This window comes from Vipera berus, assembly GCF_964194415.1.
Source record: "Vipera berus genome assembly, chromosome: 7".
Taxonomy (NCBI): Eukaryota; Metazoa; Chordata; class Lepidosauria; order Squamata; family Viperidae; genus Vipera; species Vipera berus.
Genome location: NC_138209.1, coordinates 30,670,661 through 30,693,745, shown reverse-complemented (window position 1 = coordinate 30,693,745; position 23,085 = coordinate 30,670,661). Strand labels below are relative to the sequence as shown.

General features: G+C 39.4%; 1 protein-coding gene across 1 annotated transcript in view; it reads left to right on the top strand.

The window, feature by feature from the left end:
* The first annotated feature begins 8,613 nt into the window (after positions 1-8,613).
* GAB1 (GRB2 associated binding protein 1) overlaps positions 8,614-23,085 on the top strand; it is a 110,927-nt gene continuing 96,455 nt past the window's right edge. The window contains exon 1 of the mRNA XM_081333360.1: positions 8,614-8,840. Coding sequence (XP_081189486.1) covers positions 8,769-8,840 — 72 coding nt within the window. The 5' untranslated portion in view covers positions 8,614-8,768. The remainder of the gene's footprint in view (positions 8,841-23,085) is intronic.

Genomic DNA, 23,085 nt, shown 5'->3' with positions numbered 1-23,085 from the left:
CAGTTTCACTGCTGAGCCATCACACTGCCAGAAAACTAGGTAAGCCTCTACTTAAAATATAGCTTAAATCTTCATGAATTTTAATTTCCCCAAGAGATCACAATGCTGAAATCCTACTGTGGATTAACATTTAAAGGACAGGAAGGGTTAGTAATTACCATTCATTTTCTTGAAAGGAGCATATCAATTAGTTTAATAAATTTCAGAATTTAACAATAACTATTTTGTGTTGTGAAATCCTTAAACAATGTAATAATATAAAAAACTGAAAATTGGTAATCAAAATTCATTAAATCAATATAAAACTTATTCTGGACTCGATTTGCATTTTGCATTCTCATGGTTAGTTTAAGCATATATTGTGTTCATGTAAGACTTACATTTTGGTATAACATGATGTGTAAATCCAGATACTATATCTACTTACGGTAATTGGTGAGGATTTCAAATAAGTATCTTCCAAGTTCTTTCTGGAGATACTTAGAGCTGAAACCTGGTACCTTTTCCATAGAAAACTTATGCTTTACCCTGGACAATTGCAAGAATTGTCTGATATTATTTGATTTTTCCCCTCCCAGGTAAATTAAGAATACTCAAAATTTCAGATGTAGACATTGTTTTGACCTGTTGTCCTTAATTTGCATTTCCTGGCCTTGAATTCGAGGACTAAAGAGAAATACGTTCTTGTGTAGTTTCCATCATTTCAATGATCAGGACATGATCAGGACGAGAATGCCGGGCAGTAAATTATAATACGTTTTTAAAAGAATCCAAGGTCAGAAGAGCTTCCACCATATTCTGATTCTCATTCCATATTTTCAAAGTTTCAATACTGATTTAAAAAAAATTAAACTCCTGTATTAGTTAGGATAAAGGTAAGACATAGTAATCCAATATAAGAGGAATATCAATGTTAACAAATAGTGTACATTAACCAATACTTTGGTCTAGTGCAGACATGTCAAACACAAGGCCCAGGGGCCGGATCCGGCCCGTGAAGTAGTTTCATGCGGCCTGCGAAGCCATCCTGGAAACTGTGAGGGAACGGCCCCCACTGCCTTGGCCCTGGCCCAGAGACCCTCCTTCTGCCAGAGACCCTCAGATCTGTCCCACTCCTCCCCCATAGGCACCCTTGATGCGAACGATGTAGAGCTGGCCACGCCCACCCAGTAGGCCATACGTACTTTAGCCATGTCCACCCAGTAGGCCACACCCACCCAGGCCACACCCACCCGCCCCCCTGAGGGCAACCGCAATGCTGATGCGGCCCTCAATGAAATTGAGTTTGACACCCCTGGTCTAGTGCTATAAACTGCAGTGCCATAAATTTTCCCATGAGGAAATCCAAGGGATTTTCCCTTTCATATATTTTCATTATTGCTTCCTCAATCTCTTACCAAACATTTGTCTTACCAAACAATTGTAATTGCTTATGGTCTGAGAAATGTAGTTTTGAAATATAAGTTCTACATATACTGTATTGATTCATCATCTCCATTCAACTGTCAAACTTTTGCCATTTTTTCATCTAATTTTTCTTGAGGAATTTATATATTGCTATTCTTTTTAAAAAAAACTGTTTTTTTTCTCTTTCTAAAAACGTTACTATAACTCTGCCTCTTTCTTCTCCTCTGCTCCCTATCCCATTTTCCTAATTTAAAACTACTCCTTTTTATTACACAGTCCTGGCCACCTCCGTGCATTTTGCTAAAATTAGATCCTATCGGATTCCAGGCAGCTCTGGAGAATGTTTTCTCAAAACTGCCTGGCTATTGTATCAACCAGACTGAACTGTAGAATGCCAAATTCTCCTGGGCACTTTGATATGGTGGTTTGTAAGAAGCTCTTTTCTGCTTTATATGAAGCATGTATTGGATGGCAACTGACCAGGGACTACCAGGACTGTAGAATAGACAGAAATGCAAAAGGTAATCAGAAGACAATAGTGCCAAACCATGTAATCATCAGAATTAAGTATAATTTAGACAGGACTCATGGCATAAATCTCCTAATGGTTGTATATAAAATATTCCCTTCAGATTCTGGAAACGTCCAATAAGTAGGAATTGCCTGTTTTCTTAGATAATAATCTCTTCTGGTGTTCTTCTTTGTAAGAAATTATTCTGATCATAGATGTGAAGATGACTTGGCCAAAAATACAGTGTCAACAATAGATTGCATATATTTAGAAATTACACATGCTTTTCAGTAAAACCAACCAATTCCCTCCATTTCAGTTTTTTATAAGGCAAGGGAATAGCACTGGAGAGATTCTTTTTATTTTTGAAATTTTAGTTACTATAAAGCAGGGGTGTCAAACTCAATTTCATTGAGGGCTGCATCAGCATTGCGGTTGCCCTCAGGGGGCTGGGTGGGTATGGCCTGGGTGGGCGTGGCTAGAGTGCGTATGGCCTACTGGGTGGGTGTGGCCAGCTCTACATCGTTGGCATCAAGGGTGCCTATGGGGGCCTGGGCAGGAGTGGGACAGATCTGAGGGTCTCTGGCAGAAGGAGGGTCTCTGGGCCAGGGCCAAGGCAGTGGGGGCTGTTCCCTCACTGTTTCCAGGATGGCTTCGCAGGCCGCATGAAACCACTTTGTGGGCTGGATCTGGCCCCTGTGCCTTGTGTTTGACATGTCTGCTATAAAGGCATCACAGACTGTGACTACCCAGTTTCTGTCACACTCTGGAGTTAAGGAGAGGAGAAGTGGCCCAAGAAAGGTAGCTGATAGCAGCATGAATGACCAAGCTGCTATCTGAAAGTGGAAAGTGGGGTTAGGGTATGAAGACCCAGAGGACCTCTGCCAGAGATTTCACACCTTCAGCCTTCCACACTACACTACAGGCTTAGTCCAAGCTCTGCTACAGGTTTTTTTTAGTGCCTTGGCAGTATTTAAAGTATTTCCAAAGGAGGTTTATAGAATAACAGAGTAAGGAGGGACCTTGGATGTCTTCTAGTCCAATCCCTGCTCATGCAGGAAACCCTACCATTTTAGACAAATGGCTGTTCTATCTCCTCTTAAAAACCTCCAGTGTTGGAGCACCCACCACTTCTGGAACAAATCATTCCACAGATTAATTGTTCTAACTGTCAGGAAATTTCTCCTTAGTTTTAGTTTGGTTCTCTCTTTGATTAATTTCCATTCATTGTTTCTTGGTCTGCCTTCAGGTGCTTTGGAGAATAGGTTGACCCTCCTCTTCTTTATGGCAGCCCCTTAGATATTGCTAGACACTGCTCATATCAAGTAATACATTAATGATAATATTAAAATGATTACCTTTGGGGGAAAATTGTACCTTTTGTACCTTATCTTTTGGGGGAAATTGTATCATGTTTTAGTAAAAAATTGAACAGACTATAGCCTTAATATATACAGTTATTTGCATAATAAATCTCTATATGCTTAATCATAACCTAATATAATTAAGTTTGAAAAGAATTTGAAGAGTTGAAAAGTATTTGAATAGAGATGATATATTTTTTCAAAAAAATTATATTCACAAATTGCATTAAGCCCTCTTTTAACATAAGCCATAACTGGTTGGGTTCACACAATACTGAACTGTGAACAGTGGTATACACATAAGAGATGCATAGTTGATGCATCAAAACATCATGTAGTTTGGTTAGTTCTGGCATGTGAATATACTTCCTTGTTGTTGTAGTTAGTTGTGAAGTTGTGTCTGACCCATTGCGACCCATGGACAACAAATGGATGAAGTTGCAGTACATGTACTTTTGTACACATTTCCAACAACCTAAACATTTTTTTGAATTTTAACAGAATTTAACAGAGTTAGAACGGACTAGGACAGGCATGTCCAACCTGCGACGTCACGTGACGTATCGTAACTTTTCCCCCATTGCCGGCAATGGGGTGAGCGTGGTTTCAGTATGATGCATCCGGCCCGTGGGCCAGCAGTTTGACATGCCTGGACTAGGAGGTCTTCTAGTCCAGTGCTTTTCAACCTTTGGTACATGTATCACTGGTGGTACTTCAGCACCCAGCAGGTGGCACATGTATGACGGGTTGAAAACCACTGTAAAAAAAACTGTAAAAGTTTAGCGGTGGAGGAGCTAAAGTGGCGGCAGCACTGCACAGGCCTGTGGGAGAGTCAGCTGGAGCTGCGGTGTTGCCAGGGCTCTGCTGAGCCCAACTGATCAGGTGGGGCTCCAGCTGATTGGCACTTCCGAGAGCAAAGTGCAGCCTGAGGGAGAGGAGTCGGACTGAAGAGAAGAGGAGGGGAGAGAGGAGAGGATGTAAAAGGAGGAGGTTTTGGTGGGAAAGGGAGAGAAAAAGAGACGGGGAAAGAGAAGGGGATGGAGAAAGACAGACAGAGGAGAGGCTTCTTTGAGACAAGCAGAGGGAGAGAAGGGGATAGAACAGTGCAAAGATTAATGTCAGAGAAACAAGCACAAGTTTCCCATTAAAAGTGTGGTAAGTGGGTGTACAGATAGTCCTCAACCTACGACTACATATGAGCCCAAAATTTATGTTTCTAAGTGAGAAATGTGTTTTGTCCCATATCATTTTACACAAATGGCTGTCCAGTCTTTTAAAAGCCTCCAGTGATGCAGCACCTACAACCTCTGAAGGCAAGATGTTCTACTGGTTGATTCAATGGAATTCAGTATCTAGACCACAGGTCTGCAACCCACGGCTCCGGAGCCGCATGCGGCTCTTTCAGCCGTCTCCTGCAGCTCCCAGTCCTCTGCCATGTGCAGTCCCCCCACCCAAAAAAAAGTGGGACTAAAAAAGTTCAACCAATCAATTCAAATATGCAGGGTAGGTGCATATCTCGCCTTGTCTCCACTCTTCAGTCAAACCCTGTTCTGCACATGCGCGCATGTACGCACACGCGCACACATTTTTTGCGGCTCCCAGTTTTTCCTTTTGTGAGGGAACCAGTTCCGAGTGGCTCTTTCACTGTTTCAGGTTGCTGACCCCTGATCTAGACTGATGAAATCCTTCTGACTTTTAACAGGGTCTGAGTATTTGAAATGGTCCTAGTTTATTTCAGTTTTAAATAACATTAATTAATGTTATTTAAGTAATGGGGTCAGAAGGAAAGTAGCTATTATACATTGTATAATGTATAATAGTACATTGTATAATGATATTAAAATTTATGCTTTCTAAACTAATATATTCACGAAGAGCTGGCTAATAACGTTTTGTTGGCCAGCAGCTGATTTTTTTTTAAAATAAACCCAATGTGTTTCTGACCTCTAACCACAAATCCTCGTGTATAACAATATGTTTTGATTTCAGCTCTAAAGGCAATTCACTGAAGAAAAATGTTATACTGCAAGATTTTTTAAACATCTTTCCATAGTGCCATATGGATCCAGGACACCTGGAAACATTCAGTTATTCCATTGCATGGCTGAACACTTAGATCATTTTTACTAAAATGTTAGCATAAGTCCTGCCCAACTAGCAGGAATGATCCTTGTACATTTAGAAATCTACATTTGTCAAAAAGAAGAAAAAAATGGGCTTTTATTATTACTTCAGATTACCTCTCAGGTATTGGCTGACACTTGAAATGAACAGACATTCTATCTGTTCAACTTAAGAATATTCTGATTTGGCCCTAGTACAAGAGATTCTAAGTATGATTTATGATATATTTGTAAGTAGTCCATAATGCTTGATCATGCGCAATAGTAAAAACAGAACTTCTGGGTTGGTACATATCCTTTTGTCATCAAAATTGTAGTTATAGTGGATATACTAAAGTACTATACACATATACTTTCTAAATATATTTTCTTTTTGTTATGGATGGTTACCACAGTGGTTTGGGAAGTTAAAATATGTTCCCTTTTTTAATGAACTAATCATACCAAACTCATTTCATATAATCACATTTTGCAATGATCTGCAAATAACCCAATTCAATCACTCTGCTATTGTTAGCTGTCCGTTTTGCTGCAGGGGATTTCAAAATTAACTGCAAATTAATTTTATTTTTCAGAAAAGTGATCTTCCACCTAAGTATTCAGGAACTTCTGCCAAACTTATTTTATACAATGATGCCAGCATTGCTTCTAAAAAACCTGTATTTTAAAATTGGTCAACTAGGATGAATGTGCTGAAAAAAGAAGTATCTGAAGATATTGAACATACGTTTACATTGTATTAGGTTTAGAAAAATCTGGAATTTGTGTAATAGTAATATTTCATGAATTGGGCTCACAAGAACAGTTTTTCAAACTCCACCTTGTCTCTCCACCTTTTAAACAGTCAAAAGCAAGAAGACATCTGGTTGAGGGGCTTGCTTCTGTTTGTGTACCACAGAAAGAGAGCAAGTGAGATACAAGCTGCCTTTTTCTTTCTAGCTACCTGGCTTTGCAGTATCCATATGTTTTGTTTTTTTAATCCCATTTATATCCCGCCCTTCTCTGAAGACTCATGGCGGCTTACAATTTAAAGCACAAATCAATGTGCTTAGCAATAGCCTTCATTCTATGTATATGCCTGCTTATTAGGGCTTTCGCGCCCCGCCCCCCCCCCCGCGGCATTCTTACAAAGTCAGCTTATTGCCCCCAACAATCTGGGTCCTCATTTTAACTACCTCGGAAGGATGAAAGGCTGAGTCAACCTTGATCCTGGTGGGACTCGAACCTGCACTAATTGCAGACAGCTGGTGTTACTTAAGGAGGCACTAGCCCACTGCTCCACCAAGGCTCTTGAGGGCAAGGTAACCCTTGATTTTCTTATCCTTACTCCACTGCACTATGAGATACTTTATTCAACAGTCTTCCTCAACTCTGGCAACTTTAGGATGTGTGGACTTCATTCCGCATCTTGCCTTCTGGGACTGGAAATCCACACACCTTAGAGTTGTCAAGTTGGGAAAGTGTTCTTTATTATCCTCCTGTAGCAATTCTTGGGAGAACCAGCCTAAGAGCCTTTCCTCACCCACATTTAGTCACTGCATGTATCAGTTTGAAGACACTTTTCTCTATTTAAAATACAATTAATGCGAACATTTACAAAAGCTCTTTATACCAATCATTAAATTTGCCTCCCTTCCTTTTTGAAAGAAAGCATGCATCTGAGAGGAGAAAAAAAAAGAAAAACAAAAACCTGGCCAATTTCTCAGAGAATCTCAGCTTTGGATGTTGAGTGCAGTACACAGAAAAGCTACGAGGCCAACTTTGGGGAAAAAATTTACAGCAGTGAGAGTGAAAAGTCAGCAATTGATTAGTACAGGCCCGGTAGGGCTTGCAGGAGAACTGGCTAGAAGGGGAGGAAACTTAAGAGTATGTGCAAGATCTACATCTTAGTCAGATATAGATAAGATACTAAAATACTGGGTAAGCTCACACATTGTGCTAAACCAGTATGGTGATTTGGATTTGATTTAAACCATAGACTCTCCTGGTTTGTAAATGATGATTTAATGGAGTAGCATAATATGTAAACATAGACAAATGAATATGTGCATTCAACAAATACAGGTAGTCCTCGACTTACAACAGTTCATTTAATGACTGTTCAAAGTTACAACGGCACTGAAAAATGTGACTTATGACTGTTTTTCACTGTTACGACCTCTGTAGCATCCCCATGATCATGGGATCAAAATTCAGATGCTTGACAACTGGTTCATATTTATGACTGTTGCTGTCTCAAGGTCACGTGATCACCTTTTGCGGTCCTCTGACAAGCAAAGTCAACGGGGAAGCCAGATTCTCTTAACAACCGGGTTACTAACTTAGCCACTGCTGTGATTCGCTTAACCAGTGTAGCAAGAAAGGTCACAAAATGGGGCAAAACTCACTTAACAGCAGAAATGTTGGGCTCAACTGAGGTCGTAAGTCGAGGACTACCTGTAATGATTAAGTCCAGGCTGGGTTTACAAGATACGCTTACTCATGGTTAACCAAACTTCAGTTGTCTGAGTTCGCAGGACGCGCTGTACCACAGACGCGCTGGCTCGGTTCCTAGAAAACGCTGGGCTCAGCTGCGGTTGGCTGGTTTGTGGTTCAGGGCTCCGCCGCAAGCAGCTCGCACGGGACAACGGCCCCGCCTCCCGGTCCATCCCCACATTCCGGGCAAGAGGTCTCGTCGGGCTGAGGTGCCGCTCGAGGCGGCACCGGAGTGGGGGGGGGGGTGGCCGAGGAAGCCGGGAGGGGCGGCAGAGGAGCCGAAGAAATTGAGCGCGAACGGCTGGGCTCCTCCTCTCTTCCGCGCTGCGCTGGCCACGGGCGTGAGGGAGTCGCTGTGGGCGGACTCAAGCCTTGCCCAGCCGAAGCGAGGGAAGCCCTCCGCCTCACGCTTCAGTAGAGCGGGTGGGAGGTTCCTGCTCCGGAGAGGACCGAGCGGGGAGGGCTTTCCCGACGCCCGGGCTTCCGTGCAGTAGCTGAAAGTTAGCAAGCAAAAAACCCTCGTTTGCGTGGACGGAGAGAGGGAAGGAGGGGGGGGGGTCTTCATCTCCTCTGGACTGTCTGTCTCGGCTTGGAGCACCCGCGTTATATATTCACGGACGAGCCCCACACGCACCGTTCGGCCCTCCCTCTCCGCCTCTCTCTCTCTCTCTCTCTTTCGCTCCCTTTCCCGGTCGTCTCCTCCCTCTCCTGCGCTTCTCCCTCCTCTTTCCCTTCCCCCCCAGAGAAGCTGCCGGAGGAGGCCGGCAGACAGGCGCGGCGCGGCGCTCCTCTTGTGTTGTCTTGGGCTGTTTGCTCGGCCCGGCCCGGCCCGGCAAGTCGCAGCTGCGGAAGAAACGGCTCCTTCGCTCCTCGGGGCGCGACGCAACCATGAGCGGCGGGGAGGTGGTCTGCCAGGGCTGGCTCCGAAAGTCGCCCCCGGAGAAGAAGTTAAAGCGCTATGTAAGTGTCTCCAGTGGCTCGGCGGGTTCTCCTGCTTGCAGGAAGCGCCCTTCTCCGCTTCTGGCTACTCTCCGCGGCGTTTTCGGTCTCCTCTGCCCGGGTTCCCTCCGCGCTTCTCCCCTTCCTTTTCTTGCCCTTAATCCCTACGGTAGTTAACGCGCTGCCCAGGGTCTCAACGGTCGGCTACCACCTCTGCGGGTCGAATTAGATATACACAAATGCTTTGGTTCTTGTGTGACTTTTAAAAACAATCTGACCGTGTCTGTTTACAAGCTGACCTCTTTGAATTGTGTAGGAATAAGAGAAATAATTTCAAAAAAAAAAAAGATCTCTACGTTCACCTTTCTTAATTGCAAGTTCGCAGTTCTCTTCCTACTGGGGCTTTTGCAAGGCCCTGAACGGACCCAACTTTTCTCTTCTTCTGATTTATCGCCCTTTGCGACGGAGGATCGGGGAAGAGCGGACGAAGTTTTCCGGAACACATACCGTATATCAGCGTTTTCCAACCTTAGGAACTTGAAGATGCGTGGACTTCAACTCCCAGAATTCCCCAGCCAGCATAGCTGGCTGGGGAATTCTGGGAGTTGAAGTCCACGCATCTTCAAGTTCCTAAGGTTGGAAAACGCTGCCGTATATCTTTAAAAAAAAGGGGGGGGGGGAAGTCTCCGAAGCACTCAAGACGGAACTCGGCTCTTTGGTCGCTTTAAAAAAAAAGGGAGGGGTATAGGAGAAGAAGATCCTGTGGAAATCTGCAAATATATATATATATATATTTGCTCTTGGAACTTTTCAGAAGTTATTCCGCGCGTCATCTCTGTCTAGTTATGATTGTCGTTAGTTTTTGGAAGACTGCATTTTAGCTGCCTTCTGCCATGGGAAACAAACATGTAGGAAAGGAGAAATGCAGTCAGTGTATTGATTGCGTTGACTAGACTTGCTGGTTGAAGCTGCATGCATGCATAGTTGCGTTGTGTTACCTGAAGCAGTTACGATTTACAATGTATTCAACATTTGAGTGTTAACAACTGGACGTGTTTTTTCCCCCTGAATGACATGGTTAGCGGGCTTTAGGAGTGTGCTTGAGAAATGCATTGATCTTTTGGAATGTGGTGATTCTAAAGGGTAAAAAGATTCTTATACACAAATATTTTGGCTTTTAAAACAATCTTATAATGTCTGTTTACAGTGGGTTAATTTACCAAAACTGACATCTTCGAACTATGTAGTAATAGAAAATAATTAAAAAAAGACCTCTACCTTGTCTTTGCTTTCATCTATAATACTATTTCTACAGAAATTTGCATTAGGGCCTGTAACTAGTTTGTTGCATTGCACTTACTTAAGTATCATTCAGATATGAAAATAGTATTTCTGGAAACATTTGATTATTACACAAAGGCAAAGAGAATGCTGCCCATTTGATATAATTTTATATTCCAGAAATAGGTACCTTTTCTTTTCATAGGCAAAACATTTCATAATGCAGATACTCCTAACATTGGGAACATAAATTACTTCAAGACCCTGAACAGACCCAACTCAGCAAATAAAATTCTGTCAACTATTGATGTGGTGATTTAGAACCTTCAAGTAGAATAACATTTATCCACTGGCTTCCACATATGTTGATTTACAACATCTAAAATTTGCAGCCACACAGTCCAAAGTTCAAGAATAGATAGTGCCATAAAAAAACAATAAGAAAAGGTGTATTTTAGAGAATCTATAGTACGTGGGTTTTAAAAGAATCCAGCAGTATAAACTTCTGGACTAATAAATGTACTTGTCTGCCAATTGCTGTTTCTGGTTAAATAAAATATTGTTTATCTTGCACAGCTTTGCTGGCTGCATGGTACTACTCTTACTAATGTAGCATAGACAATTTTAAAATACATAAGTATATAGTAATTATGTAGTTATTTAATTGTTCTGAGAAATAAATGTAAGAAGTGTTTAACAATTCTTAAGTACTTTTTAATACCTTTAAAAAAATTTAAACTGAAAGAATGAGATAGAATGAAACAAGGCTAATTCATACCAGAGAGAGTTCTCAGATTTTGTTTTTCCACAAATGAAGTGAAATTGGGCTCCAGCAGTTCTAAAAAGGTATTCATGGTGATTTTGAAATAACATTGGTAGGGTTACTGGCATGTATAGACAAGGTTGTGAGATTGTTGGGAAAAAGATAAAGGCTGGTGAACTGCAGTCACCAATCAGGCTGAACATAGGAGAAATACTATTTAACTTCTTTGGTTGAGTATTTGGAGTGGAAAGTGACTTTTTTTACAGTGGGAAAACCCTTATGTGTCAGGGAATCTTTCAATTAGATTAATTTAGACCTGCTTCTGAGATATTTTAAGTATTCAGACTATTTCTCCCTTTCTATTTCTTTATGGCATTCAATAGAAGTAAGTATGAAAATAGCTTAATTATTTTATTAGGTCTTTGGTTAGAACTGGGCATATCTTCTTGTGCAGTTTAAATAAATTCATAATTATATTGGATCATATAGAAAGTGAAGTGACAAGTAGATGAAGAGGCTCCAAGCTGTATATTAGATGGAACGTAATATTACAGTATGAAAATTCTGCATTGCAATTTTCAAAGACTGAATTTCATCAGTTACCATTTAAAGATTATTGATAGTCTTATCCATAAGTTCTGCATTCCTATATCAAACAAGAATAGAAATAACTGGTAATTTGTAAAAATGACATATAAAAGCTACAGTCTTTTGGTACATCTGATGTAGTTGACTGTGTTGCACAGTTAACTTACAATGTTAGTGTTTAAATTGTAACTATTTTTGCTTTTAAGAGTAACACAGCTACCCTTCTGAAACTGCTGTAGTGTACAAATGGAGGTTATGTAAAGTAGTAAGCCAGAATTACACATATAGGAGGTAAGCCCTAGTTCAGCTTTTCATTAATATGTAAGAAATTAACAGACAAAAGATATTCTCATTCAGCAGTAAAATTAATACCTGTAGATATATTAATAATGGCTAATAAATTACAACAAAAAAGTTGGGCTAATGTGCCAGTAGCTTTTTAGTTCTTTTCCCCCCTATTCTGTCTTGAGGCTACCATTCTATACCATTCTATAAGCCTCTGGTGGAGGAAACTGCCTTACGTAGCTTTGTAGAAAGATCCTGAGTCTTGACATACAGAGCCCTGTACATATAGTCCCTAATGTTAGAAAAATAAAGGATTGTGGTCATAAGGATATGTCTACTGAATTCTTGAGTCACTTGTAATGTAACTAACCCTAACCCTAACCCTATTTTAGCTTCTGTCTGGGAAGCAGTTCAGGCAAGTATTTGTCCACTAAATTTGTCCACTAAATCTGTCCACTAAATCAGAGGTACCCAACCTTTTGGGCACCAGGGACTAGTTACCTGGAGAGAGTTTTTCCGTGGACTAGAGGGGGTATGGTTTTGTGTGCTGCCTGCATCCCGCAAATGGGGCATTGCTTATTTGTGCAGCCCGGTTGCTGGCATGCTGCGGCCTGGTACCGGTCCATGGATTGCGGGTTGGGGACCCCTACACTAAATGTTTTAAAGACTTTTTCTTCTCTATTTCCCCCCCCCCAAGTCCTCTGATAATAGCTATGCTTCTTTTAAATTTCCTCACTTGGACAGGACTTTCACTTTTCACTGTTATGCTTTCCTCCTTGACATGTATCCATTTATACTTCATACATTCTGATTGGGCTTTCAATATCATTCTGAAGTAACCTGAATGAAATCTTGGCTCTTGGTGCATATTTGGTTTCAATTTCATACCGATTTGGTTTTTGTAAGTTTTCTCTTTTGAAATCAAATACCATTTAAAGTGAATTGGCATTTTCATTGTTCAATTTTCCATTTACGTATATATTAAACGTGGGAGCGTTGTGGTCACTAGTCCCAATTGCTCATATCATGCTCCACATCAGATCAATATTTAAAGTAATTTTTTATTACTATATAGCAGGCATGTCAAACTCACAACATCATGTGACATTGCACGACGTATCACAACTTTTCCCCCATTGCCGGCAATGGGGTGGGCATGGTTTCACTATGATGCATCCGGCCCGTAGGCCGGCAGTTTTACATGCCTGCTATAGTGAGGTACACAGAGCGGTGGCCTAGTGGTGGTGAGTTCATTTCCCATTCGGAAGGTTGAGAGTCAATCCTAGGCAGTGCCAGTTGGTTTATCAGGGCGCAAAGTGAAAATATCTGCTGCAAACTCTGCATAGGTGTCAGGAAGGGCATTCGGCCGTAAATGCTCAGCTCCATTCAGTTGCCCCAATGACATGGATTAAAGGGTTGTAAAAATAAAAAAATATATAGTGAGGTACATGGTGAATTGCTCCATATAGAAATGCAGCATCTAATAAGCTGTCTTGCATGTATTCATTATTAAAGCAGTTTCTTCTTTTAATTGCTCTTAGTTTTTTTCCTTATTTAATTCTTGTTTCCAGTTAGAAAGTTGGTCCTTGACTTACAATCATTCATTTAGTGACTGTTCAAAGTTAGTGGCACTGACAAAAGTGACTTATTACCATTTTTCACGCTTATGACCATTGCACCATCCCATGGTCACTTGATCAAAATTCAGGTTCTTGGCAAGTGGCATGTATTTATGATAGTTGCATTGTCCCAGGGTCATGTGATCGCCATTTGTAATTTCCCCAGCTGGCTTCCAACAAGCAAAGTCAGTGGAGGAAGCCAGATTTGTTTAATGACTACATGATTCACTTAACAGTGGCAGTGATTCACTTAACATCTATGACCAAAAAGGTCATAAAATATGGCAAAACTCGCTAACAACAGTAACCGAAATTTTGAGCTCAATTTTGGACGTAAGTCGAGGACTGCCCGTATAATATTACAATATTTTGTTTGCTATAAATTATATCTTCTGTTCATGGATTTTGCTTCTTCATTTATGCTTTCTAGCTCCTTTTTACTTTTTTGAAATTGGTCCTCTTATGCCTTCTAGTTTCTTGGACTCTCTATACTCTTTTGAACATTGTCCCAGGAGGAAAAGTCATTCCAACTGCAGTTCTAAACTCTTACTAGCTTCTTTCAAAATTCCTGAAAAACTATACTGTAACTGTTTTGATGTTTCAGAAAATCAGATTAGATTGGTATTGTACAAAAGAAGCAGTTTCTTTAAAAACAAATCTCATAAAGAAAATTTAAATCATTATTTGAACTAGCACTGCAATTTATGTATTTGATACATTGTAGTACTCAGATTATCCTGCTGAAATGATAAAAGCTTGTGGTAACCAGACAGAATGATTTTTGTCTGATATGATTTGAATTTAGTTCATTTTATTCTCAGAATAAATTTCTGGCCTCATGATTCTCTCAGTTGATCTAAAAATTGTGGCTAAAAGCAAAGTAGACTAAACAAACCTATAATATGCTTACCACTGAAATATGAGAGAGAGGTTTTATACCTTGAATATAAATGGATGTCTTTTCAGAAGTAATAATGTTTTTTCTCTTTAAGGGCTTATTTTTTCTTCTGTTCTCTTTATGCCCCAGGGCTATAATTTTTAAAAAATGCAAAAAGAAGTAATTGGCAAAGATCTTGTCTCCATACTACTCCCATTTTTCCCCTTTAAGCTACTGGGGGCTATTAGGGCTTCTTTAAAGGCACTATACATCAGGGGTGTCAAACTCAATTTCATTGAGGGCCGCATCAGCATTGCGGTTGCCCTCAGGGGGCCGGGTGGGTATGGCCAGGGTGGGTGTGGCCTACTGGGTGGGCGTGGCTAGAGTGGCTATGGCCTATTGGGTGGGCGTGGCCAGCTCTACATCGTTCGCATCAAGGGTGCCTATGGGGGCCTGGGCAGGAGTGGGACATATCTGAGGGTCTCTGGCAGAATGAGGGTCTCTGGGCCAGGGTCAAGGCAGTGGGGGCCGTTCCCTCACTGTTTCCAGAATGGCTTTGCGGGCCACATGAAACCACTTTGTGGGCCGGATCCGGCCCCCGGGCCTTGTGTTTGACATGTCTGCTATACATAGTCCGTGGTACATGTATTTTTTTAAAATGACCCAATTCCTAAAAAATTGCCAAATCTAGCAAGATTGGGCGTTACTCCCACAGCATTACTGGTGGGAATGCTAAAACCTCAGAGGATTATAGCCAGTTATTTTTTCCAACTTGATTTTATTTTAGTTTGCTGTCTTATCAATAAAAGTTATGGAAAATTTAGTAAACTCTGGTACCGCAGATGTCACATCACTGGTCACTTGTTTTATCATCTAAGGTTATAAATAAGAACTGGTGGTCTAAATAATCTGTGTTTATCTTGAGAATGAATTTATTTCTTAATAGAATTGAAATCTAAGTGCACCTTCTAAATACTGTCTCAAAAACACAATCATGTGATAGTCGTAATAACCTTCCTGGTATTCTATTATACGATTTGTCTTTTTCTTTGTAATTTTCAATAAGATATTTCCTATGTGTCTTTTAAAAGTAATTGTTGTTTGACCTTAATAACTTTTCCATAAAGCAGATAATTTTTAATACAAGTGCGCTATTTATATGATTTGTCACCAGATGCTCTTACAAAAGCAAAATAGCAACTAAAATTACAAAATCTAGTCACCTTACACCTTCATATGATGCAGTAAAACTAGTTTATCCAATTGCTGTTGATTAAATAATATTAACAATCAGCAGATAGGATTTTAAGGAATTATTGGCTACAGGAATCTTCAGGGTGAATGTAAAAGTGTCTTGCTGAATAAATTCCATTATTAGAGAATGGTTTTATGCAGCAGAGAGCATTTTCTACTCTTAGAAGTGTTGAATACAAATGGGAACATTAGGAACCCTGAGATCTTAAATTCACAGAGTTTTTATAAGTTCTTTTATATCTTACCCAGATATCATTTAGTATGTATTTGGTCAGGGCCTTCCTTGAATGCTTTCAAAATGACTGACAGAATTTATTCTAGCAAATTTCTATAGTTAATTTTTACTAAATAAGTTTCATATGCGATAGTTTCATATGCAGTTATTCTGACCCTCAAATTTTTTAGTTACCAACAAAGAGAACAAGAAGGAGAGGGCTCATGGATCACTTTTGTCTCTTCTATCTCTAAGTACAATTGCATAAATTTCTTAATACGTCTTTTTTCATAGTAAGTCTTATCTAGAAATAATCTAATTTTAGTACCTCTTTATTTCCTTTAAAAGTACATTAGGGATATTTCAGTCAATTGACTCTTCAGTTTTTAGTGTTCCCAGCCATTAGTTTTGTTGTAAATGATATGTATGGTAGGCTCTTCTCCCTTTATAAATAAAGATTGTTTGTTTGCCACTTTGTTTCTGGATGAAGTACACCATTGAAAATATGTCTGGAAACTCTATTTCTTTCTAACTGCCCAGGAGCAAAATATGCTATAATTGTATGTTTATTGGTGTAATTAAGACCAGATGAGAATGCAACGTTTCCCACTAGGAAATGTACTTCTCACAATAAAGTAAAATAAAATAACTGCATTAAGCTGGTACAGAGGTTGCCTGGAAGAAGAGCTTTGTGGTATGCAGGTGATATAATTCTTTTTGATGAAGCAAAAAGAGAATGTGATATGTTCAAAAAAAAGTACTTCAGATAGTCTCATAGTATCTTCCAATCTTTGTCAGTGGCCAGTAGCATATACAAAAACTAGAAGATACTGTACACATGCAGAACATTTTCCCAACTTATGCAAGTCTTGTAGGGGCTGGATGGAAGAACAAAATAATGCAATCTGATCACTTCATTTTAGAAGCAAAAAGATCTCATTGTTTTGCAAAGAAGCTTTAGAGCTTTGCTTGGCTTTAAGCAAAGGCCTCTTCAAGATTTATAGGCCCCTAATCAGCATATCTGAAGAATAAAGACAATGTTGGTAAATAAACACAGGTGTTTTCAGGTAGAGCAGTTATTGTGAAAGCAGTAATGTGTTGCTTTGTAACTTTCACTTGTTTCCCACAATTTTTCTATCTTCTGTTCTCCCTCCAAAAGTGAACTAGCAGAGGACATTTTGATTGGTATAGCTATGAACTGTCTGCATATTTTATCTTTAAAAAGACAGATAAAAATTATTCTTTGGGTCACAAAAATGTGAATTAAATGCCTCATGTTACCAGTTTTGTGAAGTTGGTATCAGAAGCTTAGTGAAGAAAACACCAGATACAATCTGCTTCTCAGACGTTCCATAAATAAATGTAGCACTCCTTCAGCTGAAAAGTCCTCTTTCAATTTTTTGCTTTCCTTACCTCAGAAAGAAGTATAAACCTGGAAAGAATCACTAGTGACTTTGAATGCCTTTGCAGGTTCATTCAGGAATAGGCAGGCTTTTAATTTTTTATGGAAAAAGATTGCATGTTTCTGGTCTGGCAAGTGAGTACAGGGAGAACTTACTGATACGAGTATTTTGAGTATAATTTTTGTTATTTAACATGTCTGAAAGTGATTGCAATCTGGATTTTTGGATCTTATTTTGATAATTATTTTTAGGCTCCCGGGATCTGATTTCTTTTAGAAAGAAAGAATTTCTGAGGCCATTTTTACAGAGGGATCAATTGCTTTATTATTAAAGCAATAATAATAATTTGAGAAGGGGTCCTTTTTGGGCTGTTTTCAGTTCATTGGAAGGAAGTTTTCGCTTTGGGATAAAAATGTTTAAATTGCAAATTACAGGAATAAAAGAGCCCAAAATGTTATTTTTATAACCCCCTCCTGTTTTTCCTCTGCAAATAGTTTAATAGGCTACAGTTGATCTACAGTTATGCTACAGTTGCATAAAATGTCTTGTTTGCTGAGATGGCACATTTTTTAACATGGTAATAGCAGAATTGTTTTGTGTTAGTTTTTCACCTCTTTCCATAACTATGTTGGGACAATAGGTATTGCAGAAAATGTTTTGTCTGTGGGCTCTTTATCCTAAGATCAAGAATGTGATGCCTCTCTTACTTAACAGATGATGTAGGCTTTTGTGAGGATTGTTTGTTATGTGATAATGTGGGCCTGTCCTTCTCCCTTCCTCCCCCCCTCCTTTTCTTGTAGGTACACACCCCATTTGACTCCCCTGAACCTGATAGAGCATACGAGGAAGATGAAATTTGAGTTTGAGTCAGTTGATTATTATTATTTGCATATCATTGCTCAATGTTACAGTGTTGAACACTTGTACAGAAAGCATTTCTGAGGTGGAAGTTCTCAAAGAAAATATGCTATTAAATGTAGGAACATTTTTAAAAAAATATGAATTGCAGCTGTTAGCCTCCATGTATGAATCTTCAACAGGAAAAACAGAGATATTCACATCTGTTATTCATCTTGGAAATGACAAGACTTAGATTTTTCATCCATTGTTTTGGGCTCTAGATTACAAGCTTCACAAGAAACTATTTTTGTGTCCTACCAATGATACCAATGACACACTATGAAGTTATTTGCACTAGAATTAAAGTATTTCCTTAGTAGTAGCCATTGTTCAAAATGAAATTTTTGAAATATTTGAACCAAGTTTAAAGATGAAAAACTAGTTCTTTTACTGAAGAAAGCAGCTGTTATTTTCCAGCTGCAGGAAAGAAATTGTACTACTTATATTAAAGCCATATACAGATCTACCTGGTATGCAAGCAATCCAGCTTGACTATTTGTTCATACATTTTATTAGTATGTTCATGTTCAGTGTTTCCTTTAAATAGAGAGCTTTGTCCTGGAAATGGGAGTTGTGCTTTCCTTACTCAGCTGGTGTCCATGAAATCTGATCTGCAAAATTATCCAAGTATATTTTGCTAGAAGTCTTAACTCACCTAACATTCATCAAGCCTGCAAAGGCATCTAGGCAGACTTGGCTTCTTAAAAATAAACTTTCATTCCTAAGATATTATTCTTTATCTCTCTGCTTTCATTGCTTTGAAATGTAGCACAGAAATGTGCTAAATGTTCATATAATATGGTGATATTAGGTCTTAGTTTTTGAAAATCTCAAGCTTGTGGAACTGATTCTGGCTAAGGTCTCGTGTAGAGTAGATTGATCAGAAAATTATATTTAACTACAGGATAAGGACAGTTTTTAATTTCTTGACTGTTATCTTCTTGTCCTTTGGATTTTTGCAGCCCAGGTTAGGTCATTGCTCAATTGATGCGAGAGCTTGCAGAATTTGTCTGATCTGCACTTTTCCTCTGAGGAGCAAAACCATACTTAATGGTTGGTTCTCAGCCCGATAAAAAGCCATTACCTAAATAGCTCACTACTGCGGACCACCTGATGTCTGAGGGAAAAAAACAGATTTAGAGTGTGAAAAAAAATCAGGAAATCACTGTCCTCATATTTGCAGACGTATATTGGTTCTATTACTTTCATCTTAATAAAACTTAGTAATGAGAAGGCTGAGATTTATGCTTGGGAAAAATTTAATTTTAGTTGAAACAGATCTGATAGTCTGATACCGTGTCCCACAAGCTCCACAATTAAATAAAGCCAAGGCAATAGTTTTCTTCCATTCTCAATTATGGTAAAAGGAGAGAGAAGAGCTTGGTTATTACAATAAAAGGACTGAGAGTAAAATCAGTAACAGACTGTTCCATTGAAGTTCCAAGTCAAACTAAAAGTGAAGAAAGCCAACCACATTTCATAATGTGATTTTGAGCATAACATTACAATTTTCAGGGAGAACATCAGGAATTGCTTTGAAGTCCTGAACCTTCAATGATAGCAAACAGAGGAGAACTGTGGAATTAAATAAGATCATGACGTATGTTAAAAGAAACTGTCACGGACCTGAAAACAGAAGAAATCAAACTCTGTGTCATAAAAAAGTAGAAATTGCCAAGAAGAGAAAAGAAGCCCAAGCCAAGAAAACTGGAGGTAACTTAAATAATTTCAGAGAACTGTTGGAAGAAACAAGAAATAGTCTTACAGTGATTTCTGTAAAGACATTGAAGATGGAAAGAGAAATAAATGGAAAAACAAGGAAATATTTTGGAGGTTCCCATATTCCATTGATATGCTGTAGGATGCTGATAGTAATATTCAAAGAAGACTAAAGGTAAAAGTAGTCTGAAATGTGCATCCAAGATCCCTTAGAATATATTCTAACAAGAACGATTATTATTAGAACGTAATGTTAAATCAGTGTTCTGATCATTATCAAGTTGGAAGGCTGCAGTATTGATAAAATATACACAGAAATAATGGTAAGCAACTGAAGAATTTTTTAAATATTTTTACTAAACTATGCCAGTGATCGGGAATGACACGGGTTGAAAGACTGGAAGATGTTAGTACTTACCAATACCAAAGCAAAGAGTTTTAACAAAACCGATAGAAGAAAATATTTGGTAGCCTGGTGTTGAGCTGTAGGGTCCTTGGTGCTCTCTCGGGTTGGGTGTTTTCTTGCAGACATTTTATTACCAAACTGGGTAACATCAGTCCAGTGCATCTGGACTGTTCTACCATTTGAAAATTAGATTAGAATAGAAAGATTGAACTTTGGTATTGGAAGAGACTCTTGAAAAGGTTGACTCAGCCTTCCATCCTTCCGAGGTAGGTAAAATGAGGACCCAGATTGGTGGGGGCAATAAACTGACTTTGTAAAAATGCCGCTTGGGGCCCCCCGAAAGCCCTAATAAGCAGGCATATACATAGAATGAAGGCTATTGCTAAGCACATTGATTTGTGCTTCTTAGATTGTAAGCCGCCTTGAGTCTTCGGAGAAGGGCGGGATATAAATGGGATAAAAAATATATATCATGGACAATCAAGAGAACAACCAATAGAACAGTTCAGAGTTGTCACTCAGGGTATAAATGACCAGCTCCAGTTATTGTATTTGAAATGTATTGTAGGCGTATATTTACTTCTATGGAGAAATCTATAATGCTGTGAAAGGTAGAAGGAAGGAGAAAAAGAGAGTGACCAGTAGCAAGTGGAGGGACATCCAGCTAGTCCTTGACTTAAGACCACAACTGAGCCTAAAATTTCTGTTGCTAAGTGAGAGATTTGTTAAATGAGTTTTGACCCTTTTATGATTTTTCTTGCCACAATTGTTAAGTGAATCATTATAGTTGTTAAAATAGTAATGAAGTTGTTAAGTGAATCTGGCTTCCCATGGACTTTGCTTGTCACAAGGTCTCAGAAGGGGATTACATGACCCTGGGACACTACAACGGTCATAAATATAAACCAGTTGCTAAGCTTCTGAATTTTGATTGTATGACCACGGGGATGCTGTAAGGGTGGTATATGTGAAAAATGGTCACAAGTCACTTTTTTCAGTGCCATTGCAACTTTGAAAGGTCACTAAATGAACTGTTGTAAGTTGAGGACTACCTGTAATTACAGTGATGAGGGTTGCATTGCTGGAAAGCCTGGAGAACCAGTTTTATCCTGGAAAAGATCCATCTATGTGGTCACTAAGAAGTGACACTGACTCGGTGACACATAATTAGTCAAAGTTTAAGGGTGGGGGGAGAGAGTTGGTTGATTTTTTAAAATAATGGTTCTTTTATGAACTATGAAGTTTTTAATGAACATCCTTTATGATCTTTTTCTGTTGTATACTTTAAAAAAGATGTTTCATTTGGATAATGTTTTATATGGTCACAGAAAATAGAATAGTGCTTATTTGGTTATCTTGCTGAAAATATATGCAACTGAAGGATGTCTTATTAAGCAAGAAATTCGCTGTACAAAAATTTCTCAGGTTTAGATTGGTAAAAGAATCCCATCATTATAAACAGCTCAAACTTTGCTCTGACATATATAGTGAAACAATGATTAAGAGGTTTTGTTTGCTGATTCTTCTAGATTCAGAGCAGTATTGAAAGTAGGAGAATGCCAATCAAGTTATCTAGATCAAAGTTTCAAACTTTGAAAACGTTTGAGAAGCATTATAGGGTATTAAACATTGTGTTGTGGTTGTTAGCTGCAAAGTTGTGTCCGACCCATCGCGACCCTATGGACAACGTTCCTCCAGTCCTTCCTGTCCTCTACCATCTTCTGGAGTCCATTGAAGCTCACGCCTACTGCTTCAGTGACTCCATCCAGCCACCTCATTCTCTGTCGTCCCCTTCTTCTCTTGCCCTCAATCTTTCCCAGCATTAGGCTCTGCTCCAGTGAGTCCTTCCTTCTCATTAGGTGGCCAAAGTATTTGAGTTTTAGCTTCAGGATCTGGCCTTCTAAAGAGCAGTCAGGGTTGATCTCCTCTAGGACTGACCGGTTTGATCGCCTTGCAGTCCAAGGGACTTGCAGGAGTCTTCTCCAGAACCATAGTTCAAAGGCCTCAATTCTTTGGCGCTCGGCCTTTCTTATGGTCCAACTTTCACTGCCATACATTGCAACTGGGAAGACCATAGCCTTGACTACGCACTTTTGTTGACAGGGTGATGTCTCTGCTTTTTAGTGTGCTGTCTAGATTTGTCATGGCTTTCCTCCCGAGGAGCAAGCGTCTTTTAATTTCTTGGCTACAGTCCCCATCTGCGGTGATCTTGGAGCCCAAGAAAATAAAATCTGTCACTACCTCCATTTCTTCCCCATCTAATTGCCAGGAATTGAGAGGGGCGAATGCCATGATCTTGGTTTTCTTAATGTTAAGTCTCAACCCAACTTTTGCACTCTCCTTTTTCACCCGCAACAAGAGGCTCTTTAGTTCTTCTTCATTTTCTTCCATTAGAGTGGTATCATCTGCATATCTTAGGTTGTTGATATTTCTTCCGGCAATCTTAATTCCAAGTTTTGATTCATCTAGCCCTGCCTTTCTCATCATGTGCTCAGCATATAAGTTAAATAAGCAGGGCGACAGTATACAGGCTTGCCGGACTCCTTTCCCAATTTTGAACCAATCAGTGGTTCCATGTCCAGTTCTCACTGTTGCTTCTTGGCCCACATATAGGTTTCTCAAGAGACAAATAAGATGGTCTGGTACGCCCATCTCTTTAAGAACTTGCCACAGTTTGTTATGATCCGCACAATCAAAGGCTTTAGCATACTCAATGAAGGAGAAGTAGATGTTTTTCTGGAACTCTCTAGCTTTCTCCATGATCCAGCGTATGTTGGCAATTTGATCTCTAGTTCCTCTGCCTCTTTGAAATCCTGCCTGTACTTTTGGTAGTTCTCGATCCACATACTGCTGGAGTCTAGCTTGTAGGATTTTAAGCATAACTTTACTAGCATGAGAAATGAGTGCAATGGTGCTATAGTTTGAACATTCTTTGGCACTGCCTTTGTTTGGAATTG